The following is a 24,670-nucleotide window of genomic DNA, read 5'->3' on the forward strand; positions in this document are numbered from 1 at the left end:
TCTCATTAGCACTTTGAATGGGGAACAGGACCACGTACGTCTGATTGGCTAGAACCAGTCACATGGTGCCACCCACCACAAAGGTTCTGGGAAGTACAATTCCCACAGATGCCAGGAAGGCAGAGAGCCGGAAATCTTTGGCAATTAGTGCAATGTGTAAAGTACCTAACACTATGACTGGCATGCTCCAAGTTCTCCATCTACACAAGTTATATTTCAGTTTGGATCTCTTATATAGAATATTTTGTGTGTGTATTATTTTTGAATATTCAGAAGTGGTGATGGCTGATAATTAATTGATGTATTATGTTCTTCTTTGCAGAATATCTACAATTTAATAGAAGAGTCTTGGAAACATGATATTAAAACTCAAGGCCTGAATCTTGCCAGTAACTCAGATGGTGGAAAGATTCAGGTTTCCTGGAGGAGGCAGGATCTGGACTGGATCTGGACATTTGGGTAGCAACTCAGTAACAAGCAGCCAAGGACGACTTTCGGCATGTGGCACAGAGTGCCTGAGTTCTTCACTTTGCGTCTGGGAGTTTATTTACCATTTGCTCATTAGTTTATTTATTGATTTACTTAGTCATCAAATGTTTCATCAGTGCTTAGGCGTGCTGGGCACTGTGAATGTATCTTTGAAGAAAGCAAAGATATTGCCTTCATGCAGCTTGCAGTTTAGAAACAACAACAAAAATGAGCACATTTTTAGCAGCACATTTTATGCTGATAACTGTATCTATGAATAAAGCAGTATGAGGTGTCAGACATGCCAGGTGGCAGAGAACAGGGGGTTATTACTATTTCATTTAGAGTGGTCAGGAAAGAAATCGAGGGAGCAGGCTCCGTGGTGACCTGAAAGATCTTTCCAGACAGAGGAACCAGCAAGGGCCGCGGCAATGAGGGGAGAACTTTCTGGGCCTAGTTGAGGAAATAGTGGAATGATGGAAAGACTAGGAGCTAAGAGCTGGGGTAGCTGGGCTTTAGTCCTGGTTCTGCTACTGACTTGCACTGGTCCTTGGAGCTAGCGAAACAATAACGTGGTTGTGAGGATGGGTTGGGAGGGTTTGATCCCAGCCCTGCTCCTTACTAACTGGATGAGCTGGGCAAGTTTTGTAACCTCTCCACTCTTTAATTTTCCCATCTGTAAATATTAGGGAATCCTCATACTTCATGTCCTCTTCGAGAGGATTAAATGAGTGAATTCACACAGAGCCTGACATGCTGTGAACCTGATTTGAGGTGATGAGAGGATTAAATGAGTGAATTCACACAGAGCACTGATACCAGAGCCTGACATGCTGTGAACCTGATTTGAGGTGAGCTATTTCTATTAGAGCAAGTTGCTTCTCTGTTGGGTTCAGTACCATCACCCAGAGATTGCAAGCTTCAGATTCTCTCAAGGATTCTTTGGAAATCTGATGCTAATTTACATGTTATTCTGTGGACCATTTCATGTCATTTGTTCCTTTTTTTTTTTTTAATGGCCTGCTCCCATCACAGTCCTCTTGCTGGATTTCTCTTCTTTCCAATGATGTCAAGGATGAGGTCCTTCATTTGTCTCTGCTAGACTTCAACTCCCTCTGTGTCACTGGTGGACTTTATTCATCCTGGGAACTTTACACACCACTTCAGTCTACTTAGTTGACTAAGAACATTCTCTCCATAAACGTAAATACACTGGCAAGGGATCTCTGTAGCAGAAACTTTACAAAATGAAATTTCAGGCTGTTTTCTGTTTGGAGGCCAAGTGCCTGGGAAAGATGCCATTTTAACTAGGGGACACCCAGTCACAGACACTCACCAATGGCCTTCTCTGCAACATTGTCCCAGATGCCAACAAAGCATTGCTCGGCCCACCTAATTACTGTCCTGGCCATAGAAAACCCCTCCAATTTCTCCAGAACTCATGGCGTCCTGCATGCTCTGTCAGTGCTGGTGGCCAATTGACAGTCAGATTGGAAGGACAGGGGTTTTAGAATGAAAGCTGGAACCAGGGACAGGTGTTTCTCTTTCTGTGATTAACACATCCTCTGTGAGACATCAACCCCTGTGTTAGGTCACAGAGTGAGTGAATGCTCTGGGTCCAGGCATACTGGACTTGCCTTCCTTAGCTGGGTGCTCAGTGCCATAAGGACCCAGAATGAAGTGGCCTGGGGAGAAGGGCGATCAGAGAGTCCAGATGAGAGTGTGAGTGCCACCATTTATGGAGTCTGTGACCTGAGTCTCCTGTTTCTCATCTATAAATCACGGGTATGTACCTTTGTTTTGATGAATAAATGACAATACGTGCCTTTATCAATGTGTTACTTATTATCTTACATAAATAACGTGCATATTTTTCTTGCTAAATAGATGGTTGTTCTTCGATTTTAGATCTTAGCAAGGCCATATTCTGTATAAGAGAGAAAATAAGAGAGAACAACTGTACCTAGTGAGGACTCCAGGTCAAGAAAACTCAGCTCAGGGTGGGTGCTGTTCCTGTGTCTCCCCAATTTTCCCTTCACCCTTGGGATTACTTATTACTTATTTATCTCCAAATGAGTGTTCTTTGCAGCTCTCCCTTTTTCAGAGCATGCTGACCATGAGGCCTGGAGAGGGGCATCTGGACAGGGCCTCCCGACCCCACCGTCTGGCCTGCGCCCTCGTCAGCTCCCTTTCTTACCACCATCCCCTCGCGTGAGAGCCGGTCACCCACCTGCTCTTCTAGCCTCGCTGCCTTTGCTCTGGCTGCCCCTCCGCCTTCATGGCCCTGCTCAAGCTTCCCTACCCACAGGACTCCTCCTACGCGGCTCTGGAATCTGTCCAGAACGACCAGGAAGCCTTTACCGAGCCCCCAGGCTAGGTGAAGTCGCCTCCTGTGCTTCTAAATGTGCCTCTAGCCCTCACTTCCCTCCTCACTGTGACTTTCCGTTTACCAGTCGGCCCCCGCCTCTCCCTGTTCTGTGGACAATGACCTCCTGGCACAGGAGTTTTGTCATTTTTATTCCTGCGTTCCAAGCCTACCTGGCCCTACAGAGTACGTTCTTAATGTATGTTGATCGAACACATGAAAAGGGCGAGGAGGCTATATGAGGGGAAAAGTAAATGATTTCCTTCAAGTTCTCCCAGCAAAGGGGCAGTGCAGCCAGAACTGAAACCCAAGAATTCTGGTTCTTCACAGAGCATTCCACGGAATCATGCTAGCTGCAGCTTGGCTCAGCTTCGACGGGGGTGGGAATGTTTGGCTGGGACAGCGCAGCATCTCCACGGATCACCCTCTTCACGCTGGGGCGCTCTCCGTCCCCCAGCGAGGACATTCACAGCCCGCCCCAAACTGGAACCGCTGCCGTCTTGATGATTAAGGCAACAGCGCCACCTCCTGGCCTTAATGCCTCCAGTTGTGGCTTGACTTAGGAGGTCTTCGGCGCCCTCTTGTGGGCTTTCAGAAGATGCAGCACAAAAGCGACTTCGTTATCCCCAGGTTACAACTTACTCTGATGTCCTTGGGGCCATTTCCACCTTTGATGTTTGAGTAATTCTGGTAGCCTGTGCGCTGGAACCAAGACTAGGAAGCAAGACTTTATAACAACGTAGAATGCAGACTATTAAGAGGCATATGATGTAATATGTTGCCAAGCAAAAATGACATGGCATGCTCCTTGGTGACAAAATGTCCAGATAGCTCCTCTAAGTAGCACGTACAGAAGTGAAAACGTGACAGGTGGTGAGAAAAGAACTGTGGAGAATTATGGAAAGGAATTGGGTAGCAAAAAGAGGTGGAGGGAATGGAAGTGGGATGCTATTCTGACCTACGTGCCCCTCCTCCAGGACGGATGTCACTAACAAGGCCATTTAAAAAGAGCAGACCGGAGTGTTTTCCTCAGATAGAGTTCTAAGACATTGCCAGTTTCCCTTGTCTGTACCATTTAATAACATACCCGGCTCCTGAATTTTCACTCAGCTCTGTCGTGTTATTGACAATCATTGACAGCCTTGGCGGGGGCTCAACCTCAACTCCTCTCTCAGCCATATAAGAATCTAAGTGTCTTGGGAACATGAGCCTAACTTGAAATACACTTCCCTGAAAGGTTTATTTTAGTTTGGGACAAATCTCATGTTAATCTGTACTGCCAAGAAATTATTGATGTTGAACTATTGGTTTTCATTGCTGTCAAACATAATTTTATAGAGAGAACAAGGGGCAGTCACCCTCCAGGGTCAGCTGAGACCAAGGCTTTTGACTGGATGGGTGGGATTTTCTTAGAACCCTCTGGAGAATTAAAAAAAAAAAAAAAGTGGAAGGACATCTAGAATGACTGCTGTCTGATGAACAGCAACACCCACAGTGCAGATGCACTGCGCATCAGTGGCACTGAGTGGGTCTAGTCTAGCTTCGATGAGTCACAGACAGCGTTTTGCCAGTGCCCAGGGAGAAAGCCCAGTGAAGACCTGGAGCCCCAGTTGCAGCTTAGCTCTGAGCATATGCTTGGACTTCCTCTTTATTCCAAATGTAGACAGTCCTGCAGGGTACTGTCTAACCCACAAAGGTTGAGAAGAATGAAGAAGCAATTTGCCAATATTTGTGCAGGTGTAAGTTACTAAAGGAACCCTGGGAAAAAATCAGTATAGATGCTTTTTTTTCAGTAATGCCTCTTGAAATATTTGAAGGCATGGAGGGATGAAATTTCATGCTACTGGCCTTGTTCTCTTGTTTGTTTTGTTTTTGATTTTAATAAAATTACTTCAAAATCAAAACCAGTAGAAAATTGAGAGCTCAGAGTCTGTTCAGATGAATTGTCGCATCACAACTTGTTCTAGGAAGAATGAACTATTAGAAGTGAAATATATTAACTTTCCAAGTGTTCATTCCATTCATTTTCCCTCTGTGGGACCCAGTTTCCCTCTCGGTACAGTTGGAGGTTGACCTGTCAAGGAACTTTATGGTTCTAATGCCCTTTGGTTCTTTGAAAGGAAACCTTATATCATTCCAAGGGTGACTGCATGTCACACTGTCACACATGATGGTTCTTACTTTACAGAGAAATGTTTATTTGTTCATTCATTTCCATCCATTCATTCAACAAATAGTGGGTGCCTACAATATTCCTGACACTGCTGTAGGCACCCAGGACAAGCTGTGAATAAAGCAAGTTCTTGGCTCTTATGGAGCTTGCAATTGGGGGTAACATACAATAAAAATTTTAAAGATATATGTATGATGCAAGTACAGACCCTAGAAAGAGTGAGCAGTTGGTAGGCGGTAGCTCTGGGCAGGGCCTATTTGGAAAATGGCTTGGTTGTAACAAAAGCGGCTCACAGCAGGGCGATAGGTCGCACATGACCCCTCTTTCTAAGGCTGGATAAGAAGGTGCTTCTTTTCATCCCAAATGATGTTTTATGATCAAAAATGGTTAAGACTCCCATGCCCTCTATTACTCTAAGAGAGGGTTAATGGTTTCCCCTTGGGGCCTCATCCTCTCCAAGTGCTGAAAGGGATGGTTACCTCATAGGCCACCAGGCCCCACCTGCCCTGTCTGTAAAGCAATCCTGCCCCCAGGGGCACAGCTAAGGAAGGATGGCAGCTTAGCACCGCATGGAGCACCGCGTCTTTCATCATGCGAACCTCTGTGCTCTGCACGCTGACCAAACCCTCCTGATGCCCAATGGCTTCCCCACCAGGGACCACCTTTCTGCAAATCAATGTGACTTGTCCCCAAAGGAGCCTGTCTCCATCTTGGCCTGTGTTTTCCTCTGTCTGCTTCCAGTGTGAAGATTTGCAAGACCCCAATTCACTAGGGCACAGAATGGAGTCTGGGGCCTCAGACCATCTGTCCACTGAGAACTGTGGGTGTGGAATACTCCCAGGGCTGGATTCTGAGCCATGCCTGCCAGCAGCACACTGGTGTCCGCCTGCTGCCACCATCTATGAGATAATGTCTCTCCATTTTGGGATTGTTACATAGTTACATCAGACCTCAACGACTAGTGCTCACATTCCAGGCCTGAGACCAGTGTGACAGCAGGGAAACCTGAGCTGTGAGAGGACATTCTCAGGCTCAAAAATCACAAACCCGACAGGGAAAGGCATTTGATCTGGAAACAACACCATTTGGGTTATTTTAATGCCCTGGATTTGAGCTGGCCTTTAAGTAGAGCCCCTTCTGTCACAGGACTTTGGTGCCAAATGACCCTGGCAGATGACTTACACTTGTTTTTAACTGTAGAACAAGGTCATGTCTGGTTTGGGTGCACTACGAGTTGTATAGACCGTGGGCAGGAGGGAAGCCCCGTTCAGGTCTGTGTTTTCTGTGCACACGTCATGCAGTCAGCCGCATGGATCAGCTTCTGAGGCTTGTGGCAGATGGCCTGATGTGAGTGCAGCGAGAACTTTCTTCCTTGACCAGTCTCTGCTCCTTCCCCAACAGACAACACCTGAAACATCTACACTTGCTCAGGATACAACAGTGTGGTGTCGAAGGCCATCTAGGCAAGTTCTTTGATTATCCTGAACTTGCAACTAAAAGGTAGGGACAATTGTCAACCACTTAGTGAGCCCACCATCAGTCTATTGATCAATCAATTTATGAATCCAGACTCTTTGTGTACCTATTACTTACTGAGCATTTTGCTATGTGCAATGGAGAATACAAACCTACACACAGCATCATCTGTACTCTCAAGGAGTATAGAATGAAGGTGAACAAAAAAACAAGGCTTGTACTCAGGGCATAAACAAATGGCCAAATATTGACTGGTCTGGCACTAACGATAATTGCAATGGGAAGGAAAAGAAGAGACACTATTTCAGGGGACAAATAGCAGGAGAAAAGGCCTGCACCCATCCCACTGAGTCACTTTAAGCCTTTTTCTCTCTTAAGACTGAAGACAGAAGACCCTTTCCTGAGAAGGGTGGGAGAGTCTGCCTTCAGGCTGTCAGTATTATTGATGAGAAAGGCTTTAGATGAGCTTTTCACTTAAATGTTGAAGGCTTTAGGGTCTTATCTCTGTATTAAGGATAGATAATATTGGTGCAGGGCAGCAGAGACATCATGGAGCTAGAAGTTGGAAGACCCAGGTTCTAGTCTTGGCTCTGCCAACAAAAATAACAAGCAATTTAATGTGCACTGTGTGCTAGAAGTTGTTCTAAGAATCCTAAATATATTAATTCCTTTAGCAACTTCCCTCACCCATTCTCTGAGGAGAGTAACATTATTGTTCCCATTTATAATGGCACAGAGATTTTAAATGACAGAGGACACAGAGCTAATCAGTGGCAGAGCTGGGATTCCCACCTGGTTGTCTGTTGGCAGAGCCAATTTCTTAATCCCTGGGCTGTTGCCTCTTGAAAAAATGGGAGTGTGATCTTGGGCAAGACAAACTCTCTACATTTCAGTTTCCTTTTTGGTAAAATGAGGATATTAATAAATTCCCAAATTATCTTAAAAAGTGATTCTCAAGTTGTAAATGAGTATTGGTATAAAATATTGTGTAATTTAGAAAGTCCGATACATGTGTAAAGTATTACATTTCTCAGATTGATGATGAAAAGATAAAATAAGATGGTTCATGAAAAATACTCTAGAAAGTGAAAAATAAAAGTATACACTGTGATATAAATACCCCATCATCCCGAGAAAGGCTAATTGGAGGGGTATAGGTTCTTGGATTCCATGAAAATTTGAGAGTATGGCTTATTTTTTAAATCTGTATGGTATCCTTATCAATTTGATTTTTGTAGACTTAAAAAGGGAGAACGTAGTTTAGGTGCTTTTTATCCTAGGGAGCCCAAAGAAAGTCAAGATGTTCTTTTCAAAACGAATATCTCAAAGCTTTTTTCTGTTTTTCTTCATTTTCATCATGCTTCCTTTCTTCCTTCCTCAAATTGAGACCCAAATGAGGTGAAAGAAAATCTCTATTGAGATAAAAGTAAAAATGAAATCTAATCATTCATTCATTTGCATGGTAAACGATCAGAAAACATCATCACTGTTTCAGAAACTAGCCAAGACCAGAAAGAGGGTCTTTACTCTCTACCTGATGTTACAGAGCTGGACAGGGTCTTATCTATTATCCAGTCCAATCTCTCTATCTGGAAGGAAAGAAACCAAAGTTCAAAGAAGTGAAGAGATCTGTCCAAAATCACTTTGACCCATGACTAGAAATCATTTCTTCCAATATCCAGGCAATGTGTGTTCTGCTCCATTTCATTGCATCTGTTCTCGGTGAGTTTGGGGTGAGTGGAAATTTGTTCAAGATCCATATCATGCCTCTGTGACAATTTTGAACAATGTCAGGAGATATTTTAAAAGCCCATCTTTGAAATGGTTCCTTCTCTGCCTTTATAAGCCTGAAGAATTAAGTAGGCACCATCTGTATGGATCTCATGGATACTATTAATCACCTTTTTTCCTGTGGCCAGAACTTCCTTTAAAACTTAAATCTGCACCCATTTAGGGTGTTGCATGTTCTTGTGAGCTGAAGTGATCAATTACCACCATTAAACATCAACAAATCCCCACGAAGCTTACTTTCTATTCCCCTCCATCCCTGCCTTCCCTTTTCACATACTGGAGGCACTGACAGGAAGATAATTCAAGTCCTTTGATGTTATTGCTCCCTCCCACTTTAGCTGAGCATTATAAACAACACAAAATACAATAAAAAGAAGGGTAGGGGTACCTTTCACCAGAGGTTAGGTTGGAGATTGGAGAGTATGTCTATTAGGAGGGTAAATCAACACCATTTTTTGAGCCCAGAATTCATCAATGTCTCCTGTAGTGATAAAGAGGTCGTGTCACTCCAGCAACCAAGCAGTTCCAGCTGGATATGTGCTTATGAGATGGGTCATGATTAAGAGCTGCCAGTCTGGGGTCTGCTTCTGGGGGCATTTCCACCTTAGATTAGATAGCCAGTCTCAAAATGCATTAGAGGCAGGAGGTAGCTGGTTACTGCGGCAACAGGTCCCTCAGAGCTTCACCAGTTTCAGGTGAACTTGCTCAGGAATACCTCCTTCAGTATCCAACTGAGAAGTGGTATACTTTCACGGCAGAGGAACCATCTACAGGAGACGAAAGCCTAATGCTTCGCCTTGCTCCTGTGGAACTTGGTGTTCTTCCTGTCATCTGGTTTAGTTGCTGAGATTTTGAGGGGTGTGGGCTCTACTATGTGTGTAGGAAGATGGAAAGAAAATTGCCATATGGCGATGAGAATTCCAAGCCTAGCTGAAGGAAAGAAAAATGTTACTCATTGAGACAAGAAGGCTGCAAACTTAATTTATGGATCAAGTAACTTTGTGCAGGCAAAGTCTGTAATGAGCCTCAGTGGAGAAAATGAAGAAACTAGCCAAGGCTTTTGAGAATTTGTGAGATGATAGAAAATAGTAGATACCATGATATAGTACCTAATGCTGGAGAAAGTATAGTAAAGACAACCTGCCTTCAAGTTTACAGACAGGCATTTCTAAGGAGCAAGTTAAAATAGATGCTTGGCTACTCTGGGTGCTTCTCAATGAAGATAGCTGAGTATGCTTCAAGCAAGTTGTGCTAACTCTAGCCTATTTAAGATAAACTTTTGTTTAATTACATTTCATTTTTTGAAAAAGGACTCCTTTATTACATATTGCTTATCAGTATAGGTAGCTAAAAGTCATACAGAACTATGAACAGGTGCAGTAGGCAAGTTTTTTGCTTTTACCCATCACTTTTCCCATTTGAACATTAATTTTTCAGCAGTTTCTCACAGTTTTCAGAAAATTTCTTCATGAGTCTGAACTTGCAGAGGTGACTTGAGGGAGAGAAAGCTTTAGCAATATCTCCAGAGGCTATTTTATATTTTTTAATGTCTGATTGTTTTTACAACAGGTTTTCCATGGAAAGCTCAACAAATCACTAAACTCTTTGAGTCTCAGAATCTAGACTTAAAATCAGGGGAAGAGATTGACATGGCTAACTTTCTAGTTGTGTTTCTTAGTCGGCTCAGTCTGCCATAACAAAATACCACAGACAGGGTGGCTTAGACTATAGAAACTTCTCTCTCACAGTTCTGGAGGCTGAGAAGATCAAGATCAAGGTGCCGGCAAGGCCTCTTCTCTTGGCTTGTAGGTGGCCACCTTTTCACCATGTGCTCCCATTACCTCTTCTTCATGTGTATGAGAAAAGAGAAAGCTGTGACGCCTTTTCCTCTTCATATAAGGACACTAATCCCTTCGTGGGGCTCCATTCTCATGACCTCATCTAAATCTAATTTTTTCCCAAAGGCCCACCTCCTAATACCTTCACGTTAGGGGCTAGGTTTCGACATATGAATTGTGTGTGGGGGTGGGGGGGGGCACAAATATTTAGTTTATAATATTGTGTGAAGAGTTTGGAACATGTAAAGTATTTATTAAAATGTTTAATCTTCAGGTTGGTGGTTATTCTGATTTCATATAAGGAAATACTAGGGCAATCTTCCTCACAGAATACCAAACGTGGAGTCAAGGGCAAGATATATTGTATATTTAAGGTTTATATATAACTTTAAGTTGACTTCATATTAATTTATCCAAAAGGCAATTAGACAGCGGGGCAGCACTGTCTTTGTTTTTAAGAAAAGGGTTTTGGAAATAAACATGGAGAAGGAATTGGATGAGACAAACTACTAGTCCTAGGCTGCCTATTATGAAAGATACTAGATGAGGAAATTTTCCATTACTTGGGAAAAATCCACAGAAACTCTAATCTTATAAAGCAGTGGTCCCTAACCTTTTTGGCACTAGGGACCGGTGCTCCAATGAGAATCTAATGCCTGATGATCTGAGGTGGAGCTGAGGTGGTGATGCTAGTGCTGGGGAGCAGCTGCAAATACAGGTGAAGTTTGGCTTGCTTACCTGCTGCTCACCTCCTCCTGTGCGGCTCAGTTCCTAACAGACCATGGACTGGGACTGGTCCGTGGCCTGGGGGTTGGGGACCCCTGTTATCAAGAACTCAGGTCATTCCACCCCAACAGAGGACATTCTTCCACATCAAAAACCTCAGTATGTGGAGCTTGCTGAAACCTAAGCCCTTGCCCCAATTCCCTCCAGACTGCTAAAAAGGAGGTTCATAGCCTGCTTTTTAAGCATTAAGGCCACAGGTATGACTGCTATGTCCATACATGCACACTTATCTCTCCTAGACAAGCTGTGACCTTGTAAATGCCATATGCCACTCATAAGCCCACATCTGAGCAAGGTGCACACCTGTACATGGGAATGACTTCTGTTTCAAACGTTAGAGCACCAGCTTTCTCTACTTCATCTAAACAGGTCACCAAAAAGGAAACTTTTTGGGTCTTCGCCCATATTCAGGGAGTACAAAGCTGTCTGGAACAGATCTGATGTTAATTACCCAGTGCTTTACACTGGAATAAGTGGTTAATCCCAAGGAGGTTTACATTGGATGGAGACTGATCAATGTGCCCCCGCAGGGATAGGCTCCAGAGACGATTCCACATCATGTGTTGTGCAAATGCACACTGGCACAAGGACTGGACTTCATTCCCTGGCAGATGGGATCCTTCCTGTGCAGGCCTACTCCGAGATAATATATGACCCGAGTACTAAACGGTCTAGAGTTTCCTTCTGTTCCTGAAATGCATCAGTTTTCATTCTCATACTGAACTTCCTCCTTTGCTCCTTTACCTGCTCTTGCCCTCTTTCAAATCATGGCCTGGAAGCTTGTTCATTTTATTCCCACAGGACCAACACGTTGACCTGCAGCTTATCCAGATGTCTTTCATTAGTTTTCATTCTTAAAATAGTTGCTGCAGCAGATTCATGGGGTTGATAGCAAACACTGTACAGTGAGGAAGAATTTATGCTATCCTTTCTTTTCTTCAAGGTTACTACTTTAGAGTTTTCCTTTAGTATCTTAGACATGGCTTAATAAGCTGTCAGAGGAGGTATAAAATAAATAATTTTAAATCTGGGATGAAAGGATTTCCAAGATAAATTTAAAGAAGTCAGATAACAAGCAAAAATTTTTCTTTTTCTTCATGGTAATTGCATTCTTTATAAATTTGTGTCTGGGGCAGGAAAGAAGTTGAAAGTATTTTCTGCACACACATTTTCTTTTTTTCTTGATCCCAGTAAGATAGAATAGGTGAAGGTCAAGGGCTGGGGAGTAGATAGTGTATGTTGAGTATTTTTGTGCCTGAATAATTTTAAAAAACATTTTGAAATCAGGACCAATTTTCTTTAAAAGCATATAGCTTTAGAACCTTATAGCCCACATACTTACATTGCAAATGGCATTGTTATAAAACTGTGTGGATTTTCGCATAGGAAATATATAAAAACAAACTTTTTTCATTTGACATTTGATGTCGAATAAAGATATAAAGTCCTAAAAAAAACTTTGTCTCTCCCCTTGTTCCTCTCTAAATCTTTTGTCCCTAGCAAATTCTTTTTACTGAGTTTATTCACCTATTTCACCTCCTAAAAGTTAATAAGCATAATATTCTTTAATTAAATTAAGTAGGTATTTATTCTGTACCTACTATGCACTAGATATATATATAAGGTTGAGGAAGCATAGGGATATAATGAGAATAAAAGAGATACAAGATATGTTCCTTGCTCTTGAAGAATTATAATTATTAAAGACCCCACATACGTACATTTTTCTGAGAGGCAGTGTAAATAACTCAGAGGAAGGAGAGAGAGAGTTTGACTAGCACAGTCAGATAAAACTTCATGAAGGAGGTAGAACTTGAATTGGCCCTGACAGGTAGAGGAGGGTGCCCACCTGTGCACAGCTAGAGGAAGGTAATCTACCTGGTGGAAAGAGGAACACAGGCCAAAGGACAGACGAGAGAGCAGATAGAGCAAGCCTCTAGATTTCTGTGAAACCATCTCCATAATACATTGTCCCCAAGTAAAACTCCTATTGTCAACCAAGCCCATGAGATCTCCTAGACATATGAAGCTTTAGTGAAAGATGCCCTCACTATTCTTGAAAGAACCATTGTATTTATAGATAATAGAAAGTAAAGCTTTGACACAACCACAAGAAGCCAGAAAGGAACTGCCTTGCTATCACTTTCTCGAATTTGGACTGCATGTATTTGTAAAGGACATAAACACCAAAAGGGTTTTTGCTGTTGTTTTTCTTGCCTCCCTAATGGCAAGATGTAAAATGCAAACATTTTACTAAACTACAGTTAATCTTTCCCATAGGTATAGAGCAGGATCACTCTTTAACAAGGCACAGACAAAAGGGCTGTTTACCTGGGTTTACAGATCACCAAATCCAATTCATCCCAGTACATTAAAGTCATAGCTTCTGAAGACACATTAGTACCTTTATATGCATAGACTTTTGTGTTTATCTATTTTGGTCTTTACCCTCATGAATTTATCCAAGAGTCTGGAGGTAATTATAGCCAATTCTCCATTGCTCATGATGACAGTATGCAACAGTGACATGGAACATAAGAAGCGGGGAAAAACAGCCATTGTGGAATTATATACAAGCCCCAGACTAACTCCCATACTAACCTTAATCATTATAACAACCTAATAGGAAAATTAGCTTGCATTTCCTAAGCAAACACTGACTGGTTACAAAGAGGTCTATTTTGGTTTAAAATGAGGAGATACTGTCACTTCAAGAAATGTTTTCTAACACTGCATCTTGGTACTATCACTTATTTCATTTTCCCTCCCAATCCTCTACATTCTGGAAATAATGTGCTAGTGACTTATACGGCAGTGCCTGTAGTTAAGGTTTGAAGAAGAATCAAGATGTGTCGATACCAGATTTTGTCATATTGGTGAAGAAACATCAAAGGCAGTAGTTCCCTGTATTTCATCACATACTTGTTTTCAAAGAATTCGAATGTACCTTCAGACGGGAGACAGGTGAGAAGTGAAAGGGAGCGGGCAAGAAGGCTCAGCAAGTCTGAGAACAGCACAGTGTATTTGCCGACGTGACTGCTGGTGCCCAAATCCCCTCTACCATTTCAGAGCTGCTCAGCTCCAAACCCTGTTGCTGTTGGGTCACAACAGGAAAAAGATTCCGATGATTTTCGCTTGTTCCTTGCTTGACATTCTTCTGTGTTTATGTCTTTTTTGATTTTTTTAAAACCAGCCAGTGTCATTGTGTAATAAGAAATATCAGACAGTCTTAGGACATGGAAGTAATGTTGGGGGCAGTCTCCCCTCACTGGCTCTCTCCTGAGAAATACTAATTTGTGTGTAGCAGCATCTCTTATCCTTTATACCCCCCGCCCCACACACACACAAAGATGGAGGCTTGCTAGCTGAACTTCACCCTTCAATGCTCTCATTCTCTCATCCACAAAGGCAGTGCAATCAACTGCTGCCTTGTGATTTCTGGCACTCCCAGAGGAAAGGAAACAGAGGCACCATGTTATGGAAAGGCTTTCCTAGTTAGGCCTTAAATACAAAAGCATCATGGTTTCTCTTCCTCCCCAATTACCACTCCTTCCCTAGTTCCCATGCCCATTTGCATACAGCAGGGTTGGCCAAGCTTCCACATCCTGGAGGAACACATCCTGCTCTCATACAAAAGGAGACAAGAGTAAACTAGGTCGGAGTAGGCTGCGCAAACCTGAGGCTTGGCCAAACGGGTACCTGAAGCAAGGCACCTCCAACTGCTCCCTCAGACAGAGGGCTGGGGTAATAACGTTGTTGACATTTTAAGAGCATAGCACTTGCACTTTATAAGTCTTGTTCTTATATATTCTCATTCAATTCTCAAAATGGTTTTGTTCCTTTTTCTGAAAGAAATTTAAGTTTCAATGAAGCTGTTAGCTGACCTCATAAATGATTAAGTGGCAGAGCAAGCTAGGATTTCAATCAGCTCTCAATTATCTCTTTAAGTTCATTTTACTTTATAGACCCCTGAAGCCACCTCACATATAAAAAACAGTGGGAACTGACTTGAAGAAATTAAAGGGGATCAGAACATGACTAAGACAGCAGTCAAGTTCACACGAGTCGGACTAAGAGCTGTTTACATGTGTGATCAAATCCCCTTGTTTCCTATAAGCGGCTAGGAATTGTCAACCTTGATGAAAAGTACTTCTTGGAAAGATTCTTCGATGCCCACTGTATAGAGGGAAAACAGTCCCAGGTTCCTTAGTCTGCCATGCCAGACAGGCCCCCTCCCATCCGACTCCACGCAGCTGGCTTCCCAGGCTCTCTTGCCATTCTCTTCCTGCATGCTGTGCTCCTACTGTGCTGCACCACTTACAGCTCTCCATGTCTTTTTAAAAACTGGATTATGTAAAACATGCATAACAAAATTTATGATCTTATCCATTTTCAAGTGTACAGTTCAGCAGTGTTGTGTATACCAAATACTGTTGTGAATACCTCCTGAACTTTTTCATCTTGCTAAATTGAAACTGCACCCATTATACAACTCCCCACTCCCCTCCCTCCGACCTCCCACAACCACCATCCTGTCTCTATGAGTCTGACTGCTCTGGGTTCCTCAGATAAATGAAATTATGCAAGATTTGTTTTTTCTGACTACTGTCTCTACACACATTGTTCATTGTTTCCTGTCTGAATATCCTCCCCATGCCTTCACCAGCTATTTCTAATTAACCCTTCAGGAGCCAATTTAGATATCATCTCAGGCTTTCCGTGGTCCCCTAATCTCAATTAAGTGCTTACTATATTGTACATTAATCACACACAATTGGAGCTGTCTGTGTTCTATCTCCTTGATAAAAGTTCGGGCCTCTTAATGACTTGATAAAGTGTGGTGGAAGAGCTGCGTTCTCCTTGCCATGCACCTGGGAGCTTGTTAAACATGCAGCATACTAGGTCTTTAATTAGATCCCAGGTAAATCACAGGCACATTTGAGTTTCATAAGCACTGTTCTCACCAGACAAGGGGTCTGCAAACCACTCATCAGCCAAATCTGGCCAGGTGCCTGTTTTTGTAAATAGTTTTATTGGAACACAGCCACAGTCATTTGTATATGTATTGTCTATGCTTTTATGCTACACTGGAAGGGCTGAGTAGTTGCAAGAAATCACCATATGGCCACAAAGCCTAAAATATTTATTCTCTGGCTCCCAACCAAAAGTGTGCTGGCTCATCTACTAAACCATAGGTTTCTTAAAAGTGAGAACATGGTCTTATTTTGCTTTGTAAGCATACAGACTAGTATAAGTTATGATACAGGCTTGAGGATGGACTAACAAGATTTACGGCTGGTTCTGCCATTTCCTTGCCAGTGATTATGGGCAAGTCACCTCTCTGTGCCTTCTTCTGTTCCTCACCTATAAATGAGGATATATAACAGAACCTACCTTACAGGGTTGATGTGTGGGTTAAAAAAATTAATGTATGTGAAATGCTTCAAGCAGCCCCTTCAGCAAATGTCACCTCTTAGCTAGTACCAGGTATTTTTAGAGTATCATGGGGGATTCGCTGATGTTGGTAGAATGACCCCTGTAACAGACACTGTCTATAAATACCTATTCTCTGCTCCTTCATTGCTAACATCTAATGATTTTTTTTAGGCCAATGAATCATGAGAAGATTCTTGAAGGGCTTCTGGGAATGGTTTCCTCATTCTTTAAAAAGAAAAAGAGAGATGCCCCTATTCTTTCACAGATACTGTTTTGTATAAATGTGATGCCCCAAACTGCAGAAACCATAAAGGTAGATGGTCTGGGAACAGTCACAAGTTCACAATGGCAGAGCAGAAAGATGAAAAGAAAAAAAAAATCTGGGCCCTTTATGAGGTCAAAATTGCTGAATCCATCAACCCTGGGGGCTTACCTACTCAGCTACTAATTTTATGGAAGGAAATAAATTCTCCTAGTAGTTTTAGTCTAAAGCATCCTAACTCCTACTGCCAAGGATCATGTTTACACATATTTTTACTCCACCCAGAACCTAACAACTGTAGTTGGGTGCAATGAAGAAAGGGAAGAGTGGTAGTAGGAAAATGAATGGATTGGGTAGGGCAAAAAAAGGATAAAAAATATGTAGGTTATAGTGCAGGCCCAGTTCTTCATTGCCTTTTATCACTCTAAGCTGGAAGTATCTTTTCCTGGTACCTGTGGCTCTCTCCCAAATGCTGATCTCCCTTGTTGTCTGAACTTGTTACCCAAGTAACAAGTTGGCAGGTTATTTCAAAGCCAGATGGGTTTTGATTATTTCCTTGGAGATATCCATTATTTCCCCTCTGGGTAGAAGGAGGGAATGAGGACAGCTTATCTTTTTGGGGCAGAGAGAGTACAGGTGTGGTCTCTTATATAACATTAAATACAAAGAAGTCTTCTTTGGTTGGAAGTGTCAAAAGATTCCGTAGAATTTATAGCCACAAGGATTTTTCTGGTGTGTCGGTTTATGTACTGGTTTTGTACCACTTCTGAGTCAGAAGTAGTAGCAGAGATTTGAAGCAGTATAGGTAGTTATGTACACATGAGGATAAAGCATGGGGAGAGATGGTAGAAGTCAGGACTCCACCTGTCCAGAAGAGCACCCTGGCCCTACATAGAGGTAAAGGATTAGCTCCAATAAGTCGGCTGGACTCTCTGCAATTCCTCACCACTGCACTCACCAAAGACAGCCAAGCTGAGATCCTTCTGCCTGCGAGAGTCTAAGGTAGATGCTTGTAGAACTTTGTAGCCATAAAATCAGTTAAGGATCAACTTCTAAGGTTAGATGGCTCCAGGAGACAGGATTTCATTCATCTCCTGGTCTTTAGGCAATAACACGCCTAAAGCCTCACCATTACAGCAGCACACATTTTCTGGTTAAAAGCCTTGGGGCAGAGGAGGGGTAGTTCTTGGGAGTGTATGGGGGAGTAAAAAGATTTCAGGACTTTCTTCCACAAACCACTTTAATTGTGTGTACGCCACCTACTTCAGTGTTTAAGAGAAACTTGACATTTGTTTTAGACACCCGTTGTCAGTCTAACCCTCCTCCAAATGGGAGGATCCACAGGCCAGTGCTAAAGGATGAGGGGTCAGCAAAGGTCTCGCAGGCAGTAATTCCCTTTAAACTGTTTTTGTCAGTTATTCACATGCATTTAATGTGTAGCACTTCCCTTATGACTGTCCCTCTGCCTCCTTCACTACCAACACTTTCTCCTAATTGTTCCATTTTTCTAATAGACACTGCCGCCTGACATGGCACCTTTGACTTCATCACTGATGTTTTTAAAGACCAATTAGATCGATTAAGAACAGAAGTAAAAAGCTTTTTGTGGGCAATCAATTTCCTGCAAGTTTGCTAATATTATTGGATCTGACTAAAAGTTCCCTGCTGGAGACTTGTGAAGAGAGAACTCTGTCATTCCTGGGATTCCTACTGCCTGCGCATTCTCGGCAGTTAGAGCAAGTGTTTCCCTTCCCCTTGGAAGCACTTAACTAAACATGAAAATTGATGTGCGATCTTGTTGAAAGAAGACAGAGAGGAGGTCACAAAAGACAAAACTCAACTGCTCTTGGGGAAGGGGTTAGGAACAAAGCTAATAAATAAAATCCTTGGTGTGATTTTCTTTCAGAAAAGGGTATAGAGGGGCAGGTGGATCTACCAGAAGCTTTGGCAGTCTGCTTTGAAGTCTTCTGGACAGGAAAAGTGCAGCCACCATGACATTCTCTATAGGGCTCATGTGTTGGAAAACAGCCAATGCGCAAGAAGTCCCTTAAGAAATATTTCCCTTTCTTTCCTGGAATTGTTGGGAAACTAGATAGAACTCAGGGGTCTGGCTTTCAAGAGTGGTCCTCAATGAATCCCCAGTTTCCTGGTGGGAACAGAGAGCTCAGAAGATTGTCTTCTCCTCCAAGGAAATTTGGCTCTTTTTTTCTTGGTCTATCTAGAGCTTGCGTGTTGGTAGATTAGGTATACGTATGCACAGGGCCAGGCCATTGGCGAAAAATCTTATGAGGAGTACAAAAAGGGCTCCTTTCTCCACTCACGGATTCTTTTTCCAAAGAACAGGATCTACCCAACCCACTAGCGACACTTCAAACACCACAATAAAAGGTATGGCAATGGACATGCATGCAATCGGTACATATATCCTCCTATCACCTGCTACAAATGGAGGAGAACTGAGGGGAGAAACTGTGCCACTGAGACCCATGTCTTCTGAGCTACAGCCAAGATCCAAGGCACAGGCTTCCTGACTGGTTGGTGTCTGGGTGGTGGAGTAACGCTCCTTTCCTAACCTTCGAAGAACAGGTGAATAACCTATGGTTAAGGGAAGACGCCCATCCTCTTGGGGTTGCCTGTGGTATCTGAGGCAGAAGTGGTCACTGTAGATTCCTCAACTGAGGCACTGAGATCCAAGAATTCCAGGATGACGTCCCAAAGGCAGTAAATCAAATGCCTGAAACAAATGGACAAAACAACTTAGAGGAAGGTCTAGCTCAGTCAAGGGATGCTAGATCACATTTATGACATTTGTTTTCCCTCCCCCCATCCTCCATTACTGATATAACCTGATGAAGCCTCTGATGCGGAAGAAAAGTCTCTTGAATTAAAAAGGGCTATGACTCCAGTAAAGGTAGAAATAGTACCAAAGACTAAATTTTTAGGAAATTCCATATTTGTTTATATAGCTATGTTAGCATATCAGAACTGCTCTAAAGAACAGTGAGGGAGGGAAAATCCCTGTGATATCAACTTACTAAGAATTTTCAGAGCTTCTGATTACTGCTGTTTTTCATAATTAATCACTCTAGATTTCCAGACAATGAGGCAAAAGCCAGGACGGTTGAGGAATGAGAGCTGATAGATGCCATCTGCTTTGGGACAGAGTTTGAGAGAGGAGTGGAGATACTAAATACTTTTCAGAGGCATTCTAGCCCAAGGTAACAGCCAGTGAATTATTCTAGGAGTATTCACCCAGCACTTCTGGTTACTTTGTCAGACTCTACCCTCATTATCTTATCTACCTCATATTAAACAGAGATAATCTCTAACACTAGCACTAATCACAGCTTTGCCATGAGGCCATAAGCCTACAGCTTAAAATCGTTATATGGCCTGTAATGGCCAGGTCAGGGAATGTTCTCGGTGTTCACAAGGACTGGCAGATGCTAGAAAAAACCGTTAAGGATAACAAAAAAGCCTGGAGGGTGACGGCATTTTCGGGAGTTCATGTGGGGGCCAGCATTGAGTTCTTCCAAATGTAAATAAGAGGCTGGTCCAACATTAGCTTATGACCACAGGACCATCTGCACAGGAGCCAGTAGCATAGGTTTGAGTGTGTGTGTGTGTGGACCTGGACATCATACTCTGCAGTCAGGGCCCAGGGCAAGGAAAGACTGTGTCCTGTGTGGGCTGTTCACTTAGAAACCCTTGGCACCTCTGAGACCAGAGATGGCTTGAGTTATGTTGATATTGGGTGCTGTTGGGCTGTTCACTTAGAAACCCTTGGCACCTCTGAGACCAGAGATGGCTTGAGTTATGTTGATATTGGGTGCACACTTTTCAGCCTACCTGTTGATGAGGGGTTGCTGTAATGACTCCAAGACTAGACTCCAGCTCAGCTGGCATTTGTTCACCCCAAGGATTTCTACTAGGATATCTGAAAAGGAAAATATGGATGCAGTTTTAGTGTTACCATAGAAGACTTAGATTCTATGGAGATTATCTCCTTATGGTATCTGCTATCTTTATTCAAATGGGTATTTCTGGCATACTTCTGAACTACATAGTCATACTAAAAATCCCCAGAAAACAGAGAAAAGTTAAAAAAAAAAAGTTTCTTAAATTAGGTGTCTAAATAAGAATGGGCCTCAGGAAATAATTTTGTAACCTGTCGCTAAAGCGCAGGTCCTTCTGATATAACAGCTGAGGCTAGTAACAGTAAGCGACCCTGTCCAGAGCTGAGAGTTCACTACTGTACCCTGGCTAACACAGCACAGCCACACAAACTGCCTTTCCTGCCCTCTAAAAATGGTACGAAGAACAAACCTTCTTCAGAGTTTGTTTTTATTTATTGTTACAGACCATGTACCTTACTCCAATTTATCAAGGCTGAGCTTCTGTAGGACATATATTTTCTTCCCTAGTCCCAAAGTCTACGAGTTGTCAGAGAACTCAACGTTTTCAACTGGTGGGAACAGTTCTGAGACCTGCCCCTGTTGTGTAGGCAGAGCTTCCCAGACCTGCCCCACAGCTACTACCCCAAATACTTGCAGGATCTCCACCTGCTATCTATGGTGTGGTCATAGTAATCTTTTCCATTCACTCAGCATTGCTTGGGTGAGGGGTAAAAAAATTGGAGCCCTGATCATTTTACTATTAGGTTGAGAATTGGTGGGTCAACAGATTTTTGAGTCTAACGACATTTACAGCCCTTTTAAAAATAGGGAAGGACATGGGGGTATTCTGATCCAGTAGCAATGCCGGATCAGAAGGGAATAGTTATTAGAATAACCGATTTCATTACCCAATTACCTGGCAGGACTCCCATGAGGCTCTGCAGAGCCTGTTTCTCAGTAGCCACCTTTTGCTCTTGGGTCCTTACAGGCTGTGGATACTTAGGTAAAACCCCACCAGGCCAGATGGACTCCTGAAGAAGTCGGAGGTACTGCACCCAGCGCTGTGGACACGTTAGATTAGCTACCTGCACCTCTAGCCACCTGTGGTGGAAGAGAGAAGGAAGGTCAGATAAATGTGAAGGATGCAACAAGGTGTAAATCATGGGAGTGATCAGAATAGGGCAAAGCTAAGTAGCACCAACTGTCACAAATCAAACCAAGCCAATTCAACAATTTGGGATCACAGAAACTTAGGATGAGTAATAATGATATTGTTATTTACTCAGTGTCCACTATGAGCCACACATCGGATTAGGGGGATTACAGAACACAACGCTAAAGGGGTCTTGGTCTCCAGGCAAGGCTAGAGGCTTTCTAACTCTCCTCCAGTGGGAAGCACTGTAACTGCTCAGTAATACGTACACATAGCCCATACAGTGAAGGGTTTGATGACTACACACAAATCCCTCTCTCTCACCACCTTGTCTATATCCTGTTGGTCTTCAAGTCCCCATGACCTGTCTTGGGCATATCCTACATCTGCCCTTTGCTCATAACAGTCCTCTCACTGACAAGGCCCTCTCCTTTCCAGTAGCAGAGGTCTTCCCTTCTGGCAAGACCTGTTTAACCCTCCCTCCTCCACAAAATCCTTGACCAATCCAGCTGGAAGTGCTCTCTCTCCCCTTAGACCTCCACTGACACCTAATTGCACAGCTTTGAAACTAATATTTTACTTTGGAATATAAGTTATTTTTTCATGTGTTTATTAAGCCTTTACTTTTCCAACTAAATTATAAGCACCACAAGAGTTCTAGATTTTACACTTCTAAAAAATTTCCTGCAGTGCCTTAGTGCTCAAGAAATGTTTACTGACTGGCAATTATAATGAAAATTTCCCCCTTTGTCTAAATTTCAAAAATGAGTCAATAACTCTGAAGGGGCATATATACCAAGTCTGCAGATCCTGCAAGGCATTTCTACCTTATTCTTTATCCTATTTTCGCATGTTTTCACAGTCATGTGGTCACTAGCTAAAATTCAAGACCACTGAGGCCTCCTTTGCATGTACTATGGTTGATACTGGCATGGCTGTGACTGTAATGGATGGACCATCAACTGCTTCTACTCATGGTTGGAAGGAAGACTCTTTGGTACAGCACCACATGGCAGCTCATGCCATTGCTCCTATACCCGAGTCACTTGTCACTCTTCCAAGAGCAGAGAGGGCTGCCAAGGAAAACTTTATTTAACCTCCACTCTGCCAGACAGTCTGCATTCCACTCAAGCTAGGCATTCCAGTGTTGGGGGCTGCAATTCCCCTAGTCCAGGGCTCACAAATGACTCTAAGAATAGTAAGTCTGAAAGGTAATGGCAGGGCAAGAATGGCAGACATTGATGGAGATCAAGAGCGGTACAAAGCTGCTCTTGCCCAAAATAGCCATCAAGATCGTATTAGTTATTATTAGGGCTGCATCTCCTTTTTATAGGGCTTCTCATTCAGTGAGTCTAAGATGCCTGATGAAAGAGATCCAGCCACAAGAATTCCTGTTCCTGTTTATAGAAGACGGTCACCAAAGGGGTTGGATGCAATGACCTGATCTGGTTCTCTGCAGGGAAGCAAGTGACCCAACTCTCTTACCCCAAGTTCTCTTCTTCACCTTAAGCCACATGTACTTGTTAACTTTTGCTAAATTGAATGATGAGTACTAGGGTGTCATCTAAGTGATCTGAGGTAGAAGGGCTAGGATTTGAAAACCAAAATCTTTAAGTCCTCCAAAGAGCCAGAATCCTAAACAAAAAACCTTTAGCTAGAATTAGTTCTATTCACATATATTTCATTCACATATACATACAATAAGCCAGTCTGCTCTTACTTTTGGAGCCAATAATGCCTGCAACTCAATTCTTCAAAGGTATCTTGGCATCCACTCAACCCTTCCTAGACTAAGCATACTATCCAACAGCAAATCTGGGTACCTTGGTCATTTTCTGTGCACGTCTCATAATATATGAGCCTGACTGTATTGAATTAATGTTAATTCACCTAATGGAAACAGGACTTTTCGCTGCACTATGTGACTTAGTGACTGAAGCATAGAAATGCACAATAAACTTTAGCATTTGGCAAACTAAGAATTTCTAAATTTATACATATCTACAGGACTACGGCTTAAACTCTAAGTGAGAATGTCAGGAAGAAGAATCAAACTATGATAAAGTAAAAATAAGCCCTTGATGATGAGGATGAGTCAGTGAATCAAACTGAGGTGTAGGATTTGACTAAGATAACAAGCAGAACTGACAAAGATGACTAAAATCTCCAAGTTAAATATCAACTGCTCATAAAGTATCACTGTCAAGTACTATAAACCCTGAGGCACAGAACTGATGTACAGAAAGCCCTAGAAGAGTCAGTCCCAGAAATATAAGAAATAGGACTTATGCAAACTGGCAGAAATAAAACAAACTTCACGTCTAAAAAGAGAAATATAGTTTAGAAAGTGGTTTCTATTTGCTAGGCGCTACAGTTTGTTTTCCTTATTCTTTTTCATACCCCAAAGGCAAAAGACAAAAATCACACATACTTGTACCACACAGATTTACACATTCCTTCTCTTCAGGATTCTCCTCTTGCCCAGGTTCTTCCCTCCTCTAAGAAAACAGAGGCTTTCTCCTGGATGTTAGCCTGCAATTAATCTGGTTTCATCCCTAGCCCTAGGCAGCCCATGGAGAAGACCAGGGCAGTAAATCTTTCCTGTTCACATAACTTCTGAGATACAGTATCTCTTTACAAATAATAAATATCTCAATCCGAAAGGAAAAAATGATCAAGCCTAAACCAAGAAAATCACCACCACCCCACCCCTACTACCATTGCTAAAACTTGCCTTGCCTTTCAGACAATACAAAAACTCTGAGCTGTAGAGCAATTTCTAAGGCACGCTTTATTATTAAATACAATGCCTTTCTTAAATTGTGAATGACATCTCATTTGCTATGCCCAACACCGAACATAGAACCAATAATTGATAAGAACGAAGAGGGCGGGGGTTTCTTCACTCAATGATCTCTTCTCTCCATTTTCTCTTTCTTTTATTCACAAAGTGAAGCTCCATACACACCACCAGTGCTTTATCTAACTTCATGAATTCTCTTAGTCCTGCTCAGTCTATTCTGAAA

The 24,670-nt window shown here is 42.5% G+C and overlaps 1 protein-coding gene across 1 annotated transcript in view; it reads right to left on the minus strand.

The window, feature by feature from the left end:
* Positions 1–15,910: 15,910 nt before the first annotated feature.
* The window catches only part of SNX19 (sorting nexin 19), a 38,879-nt gene continuing 30,119 nt past the window's right edge, over positions 15,911–24,670 (minus strand). The window contains exons 9-11 of the mRNA XM_006905789.3: positions 21,408–21,592; positions 20,445–20,532; positions 15,911–19,329 (exon numbers count right to left, since the gene is read on the minus strand). Coding sequence (XP_006905851.1) covers positions 19,197–19,329; positions 20,445–20,532; positions 21,408–21,592 — 406 coding nt within the window. The 3' untranslated portion in view covers positions 15,911–19,196. The remainder of the gene's footprint in view (positions 19,330–20,444; positions 20,533–21,407; positions 21,593–24,670) is intronic.

The sequence above is a fragment of the Pteropus alecto genome, unplaced genomic scaffold, assembly GCF_000325575.1.
Source record: "Pteropus alecto unplaced genomic scaffold, ASM32557v1 scaffold210, whole genome shotgun sequence".
Lineage (NCBI taxonomy): Eukaryota > Metazoa > Chordata > Mammalia > Chiroptera > Pteropodidae > Pteropus > Pteropus alecto.